This window comes from Macaca nemestrina, chromosome 7, assembly GCF_043159975.1.
Source record: "Macaca nemestrina isolate mMacNem1 chromosome 7, mMacNem.hap1, whole genome shotgun sequence".
NCBI lineage: Eukaryota > Metazoa > Chordata > Mammalia > Primates > Cercopithecidae > Macaca > Macaca nemestrina.
In genome coordinates this window covers 52941906-52947324 of record NC_092131.1, presented here as the reverse complement: position 1 = coordinate 52947324, position 5419 = coordinate 52941906, and the positions used below count along the sequence as shown (strand labels likewise).

Sequence of the window (5419 nt, the reverse complement as noted above, 5' to 3'; positions counted from 1 at the left end):
GGCTGGTCTTAAACCCCTGGACTCAAGCCATCGCCCACCTTGGCCTCCCAAAGTGCTGGGATTACAGGCATGAGCCACCTCCTGACCTCAGGTGATCCACCTGCCTCAGCCTCCCAAAGTGTTGGGATTACAGGCATGAGCCACTGTGCCCAGTCCAATTTCGATTTCTTTATTTGTAAAGTTGTAATAATGACAGGACCAGCTCTTCGCCAGAAGCAGTGGCTCTTGCCTGTAATCCCAGCACTTTGGGAGGTTGAGGTAGATGGATCACTTGAGGCCAAGAGTTTGAGATCAGCCTCAGCAACATGGCGAGACCCCCTTTCTCTACAAAAAATATAAAAAATTATCCAGGTGTGGTGGCACACACCTGTGGTCCTAGCTACTTAGGAGGCTGATATGGGAAGATCGCCTGAGCCCAGGAATTCAAGGCTGCAGTGAGCTATGATCACGCCACTGCACTCCAGCCTGGGTGAAAGAGCAAGATCCTGTCTCAAAAAAAAAAAAAAAAAAAAAAAAAAAGATAGGACCAACTATATGGTAGACACATGGGAGACACGCCTGACAGCAATAACCTAACCATTCCCTGAGAGTCAGCCTGTATGGCAGATGCACCTGAATGTGTGTTTTCAGTGCCAAACACGCCAACTCAGAGATTCATTCCTTATCTATAAGGAACATCTGAACTCTTGTCCTGCCCACGGAAGGCTGTAGAGGGAATCAAGGCCCTTTGTGTTGGTTTAAGTGAAGGTTGCCAGGTGGTGGTTGTTAGGGGGAGGGTGTTAAGTGAAAATGCTATAAACTGCATGCATTTTTACAGGCAGTGGCAATTCTCCTTTCCAGTTCACCTCCATCAGACCACTCTGTATGTAAGCGCAATAAACTTGTGCAGTGGCTCCTGCTTATAATCCCAGCATGCTGGGAGGCTGAGGCAGGAGGATCTCTTGAGCCCAGGAGATTGAAAGTAGCCTGGGCAATATAGCGAGGCCCATCTCTAGTGAAAAGTAAAAAGAAAAAGAACAACAACAAAAAAAACCTATGTCTCATTCTCTGGGTCTCTTCTTTGACCTCTCAGACATGGTACTACCCCTACCAGAAGTTTTTTTTTTTTTTTAATTTTTAAAATATTTTAAATTTTTGTCTAGGCACAGTGGCTCATGCCTATAATCCCAGCACTTTGGGAGGCTGAGGCAGTTGGATCACTTGAGGTCGAGAGTTCAAGACCAGCCTGACCAACATAGAGAAACCCCGTCTCTACTAGAAATACAAAAAATTAGCCGGACGTGGTGGCAGGCGCCTGTAATCCCAGCTGCTCGGGAGGCTGAGGCAGAAGAATTGCGTGAACCCAGGAAGCGGAGGTTGTGGTGAGCCGAGATTGCCACTGCACTCCAGCCTGGGTGACAGAGCGAGACTCTGTCTCCAAAAAAAAAAAAAGGATTTTTAATTTTTAATTTTTTTCTAGTCCCAAAAGTAACATCCTGACCTACTGGAGTTAATGGGGTCCAGCATGATAGTTGGTGGACCCAGCAGGAGATGGGAGAAAAGCCCCAGATGAAGAGGTTAGGAAGGGCAGACCCGCGGGGAGAAGTCCCAGGTTGGCTGTCCGTGTCTATATGGGGCCCGAGAGCCGCTATGATTGATGGATCGGGCCTGATGTGTGAGTACAGAGATGCCCTGAAAACGCTGAAAGGTCTGGAAGGGTAGTTGCAGGGGGTGGATCTGACTGAGCAAGGCTCAGATTCCTGAGCTGTGGCGGCTGTAGTTGGCTGGCCGCTTCTGACCATGCTCCAAGCAGCCCTAGAGGCTGAGCTCACAGTACAAGCAAGGGTCCAACTAGGCACAGATGGTGGCTTCTCTTCAGGACAAGACGGATTGTTGAGCCTACAAAGAGCCGCCCCCCTCCTCCACCAGGGGCCTGCTGTGGCACATCCAAGATGAGCTCCCAAGAGCTTGGGAGAACCTTCTATCGTATTCGTTGCTCTTTTTGTTGCAGTGGTTTGTGTTGCTGCTGCGCTGGTGCCAGTGCTCCTCTGTATACCTGGCCCCAGGGAATGTGATGAGACTGAGAGCCATTCAAGGGCGTGCCGGGGTGGGGTGTATGGTAGACGCACCTGTGCGTGGCAGATGCACCTGACAGTAATATCTTAAGCCTACCCTGAGAATGACCCTGTATGGCAGATGCACCTGAATGTGTGTTCAGAGTTCCCAGTGCAGCCAGCCCAAAGATTCTTTGTATCTTCTTTTTTTTTTAACCAGAAACATGTGCACTTTATTGAATGCCATTGTAGAAAAGTGTGTGAGGATAAAGGGCTGATACAGGACTCGGCTCCGGGGGCAGGGTGAGGAATGGAAGGTGGAGCACGTGGGATACAGGTTATGGGCAGAGCTCCTGGCCTGCATGATGTCTCCTGATCTGTCAGTAGGCTTGGAAGATCAATACTGGGATGACGATGAGCAGAATGGTCATGAGGATGCCGAAAATCAGGGCCCAGATATTCAGGCACTTGACGGTGGAGGCGTAGGCCTGGGCCCCAGTCAGGTCACCAACCATCTTCCTGTCCATAGACTTCACGGAGTAGGCAAACACTATGAAGCCCAGGCAGCAGGGGTTCATGAAGAGGGTGTTGAATAGGGACCAGACGACATGGTCGGGCACGGAGGTCTCGCTGCGGATGTGGATCACGGTGGATGTCGGGGGAGCAGGGTTGTGGGGCGCCCCCAGCACAGCCACCTCATGCTCCTCCTTGAGCATCTCATAGTTGGGGGGCTGGCCGCTATTGACAGGAGAGAAGAAGGTTTGGACCGTGTGGTTCATGGTGTCCTGCGAAGGCCAGCGGTGGTCGGGTTAGTGGGATGGTTCTCAGTGCGCCCTCCCTTTCCCCAGTAGTTTTGATTTCTCCAAGATTCATTTTATCTTTTTTTTTTTTTTTGAGACAGAGTCTTACTCTGTCAGCCAGGCTGCAACTTCGGCCTCCTGGGTTCAAGCCATTCTCCTGCCTCAGCCTCCTCAGTAACTGGGGCTATAGGTGTGCACCACCACGTCTGGCTAATTTTTGGTTTTTTAGTAGAGACAGGGTTTTGCCATGTTGGCCAGGCTGGTCTCGAACTCCTGACCTCAAGTGATCTGCCTGCCTCGGCCTCCCAAAGTGCTGGGATTACAGGTGTGAGCCACTGCGCCTGGCATCATTATATTTTATTTATGAGGAACATCTGAGAGCCTGTGCCATCCTGTGGAATGGGCTGTGCAGGGGATCAAGGCCCTTTGTTTTAGGTTAAATGAAGGTTGCCAGGTGGAGGTTGTTAGGGGAAGGGAACTAAATGAAAACACTATAGAAACTGCCTACTTTCTGTAGGTGCTGGTGCTTCTCTGGCCCAGCCTGCTGCCACCCGGCCATCCTGTATAAGTTCCTCTCAATAAACCCCATGTTTCATCTGTCGGCTTTGGGTCTCTTCTTCAGCCTCTTGAACCTGATGCCATCCCTACTGGAGTTAATAGGGGTCTGGCATGACACCAACTCTTTTTTTTTTTTTTTTTTTTGAGATGGAATCTCACTGTGTCACCCAGGTTGGAGTGCAGTGGCACCATCTTGGCTCACTGCAACCTCTGCCTCCCAGACAAGCGATTCTCCTGCCTCAGCCTCCGGAGTACCTGGGACCACAGGCATGCACCACAGCGCCTGGCTAACTTTTGTATTTTTGTAGAGACGGGGTTTCATCATGTTGGCCAGGCTGGTCTTGAACTCCTGACCTCAAGTGATCCACCTGCCTCGGCCTCCCAAAGTGCTGGGATTACAGGCATGAGCCACCACTCCCAGCCCAACACCAACTCTTGAGGTAAAAATGTTTAAATGGGAATGTGTATAAAGCCCTTGGCATGGGTAAGGGTGATGGTGAGGATAGAAATAATAGTAGCAAGAGAAACAGTGATGGTGACAAGCCAAATAGCAGTTGTGTACTGGTTTGGGGATGGGGGAGTGGACGGGAAGGGCTGTCCTGCAAGCTTGGGGCCCAAGGGAATCTGAGAGGAAGAGCTTCCTACTGTGGTTAACCTCTGAGGGCCTCATGATCCCAGGCTGGTTCCCTTCAACCTGCCTACAGCTCTGGAAATCCTCCCTTCACTCAGGACTCTTTTATTTTGTTTTGTTTTAAAATTTTTATTTATTTATTTATTTTTAGATGGAGTCTCGCTTTGTTGCCCAGGCTGGAGTGTAGTGGCGTGATCTCAGCTCACTGCAACCTCTGCCTCCCGGGTTCAAGTGATTCTTCTTCTGCCTCAGCCTCCCAAGTAGCTGGGATTACAGGCACCCACCACCACACCCGGCTAATTTTTGTATTTTTAGTAGAGGTGGGGTTTCACCATATTGGCCAGACTGGTCTCGAACTCCTGACCTCAGGTGATGTGCCCACCTCAGCGTCCCAAAGTGCTGGGATTACAGGTGTGAGCCACCGTGCCCCGCCCACTTGGGACTCTTCATTGAAGCCATCTGAGTGGATTCTGTTGGGACCTCAACTGATCCAATACTTGACGATTGCTGTGTGTCCTTCTGTCGGTCTTTTGAGATGGTCCTCAAATCAGCGCCTTCTCTGAACTTCCCTTGGCTTCTTCCCTTGGCTGTAGACACTAACATTTCCTCAAGCACCCAGGTGTGACTTTTAGTCATGCCTGATTGATACTTCCCTCTCCCTGAGCCCCCACATCCTGACACTCTTACCCCCGCCAATCCCTCATGCCCACTCCTTCCTTTCCCTTCCCCTGGCTTCTCCTTCCCATTCAGACCTTACTTCCTCCCGCTTGGGCTGTGACAGGAGTCTCCTTCTATACCCTCATTCAGATGAATCTCTCTAAAGCTGGGGCTTTCTTGTTTCTTTCTTTTTCTTTTTTGAGACTTTTTTAGACAAGGTCTCACTCTGTCACCTGGGCTGGGGTGCAGTGGCACGGCTCACTGCAGCCTCGACCTCCCAGGCTCAAGCCATTCTCCAGACTCAGCCTCCCAAGTAGCTGGGACTACAGGCACATACCACCATGCCCGGCTAATTTTTTGTAGAGACAGGATTTCGCCATGTTGCTCAGGGTGGTCTGGAACTCCTGAGCTCAAGTGATCTGCCCACCTTGGCCTCCCAAAGTGCTGAGACTTATAGGCATGGACCACCATGCCTGGCTAAAACTGGAGCTGTCAAGCTTTTTTGACCATGACTCATAATAAGAAATATATACATATACTTGAGACAGGGTCTCGCTCTGTTGCCTCGGATGGAGTGCAGTGGCATGATCATGGCTCACAATCACAGCTCACTGCAGCCTTGACCTCCCAGGCTCAAGTGATCCCCCCAGTTGCTGTGTACCACCACACCTGGCTAATTTTTTATTTTTATTTTTAGTAGAGATGAGGTCTTGCTATGTTGCCCAGGCTGGTCTCAAACT

At 50.4% G+C, this 5419-nt stretch overlaps 1 protein-coding gene across 1 annotated transcript; it reads right to left on the bottom strand.

The window, feature by feature from the left end:
- Nucleotides 1-2365: 2365 nt before the first annotated feature.
- LOC105481783 (interferon-induced transmembrane protein 3) lies at nt 2366-2869 on the bottom strand. Its single transcript, XM_011741516.2, has one exon. The coding sequence runs from the start codon at nt 2810-2812 to the stop codon at nt 2414-2416; it is 399 nt and encodes a 132-aa protein (XP_011739818.2). The 5' UTR covers nt 2813-2869; the 3' UTR covers nt 2366-2413.
- Nucleotides 2870-5419: the final 2550 nt, after the last annotated feature.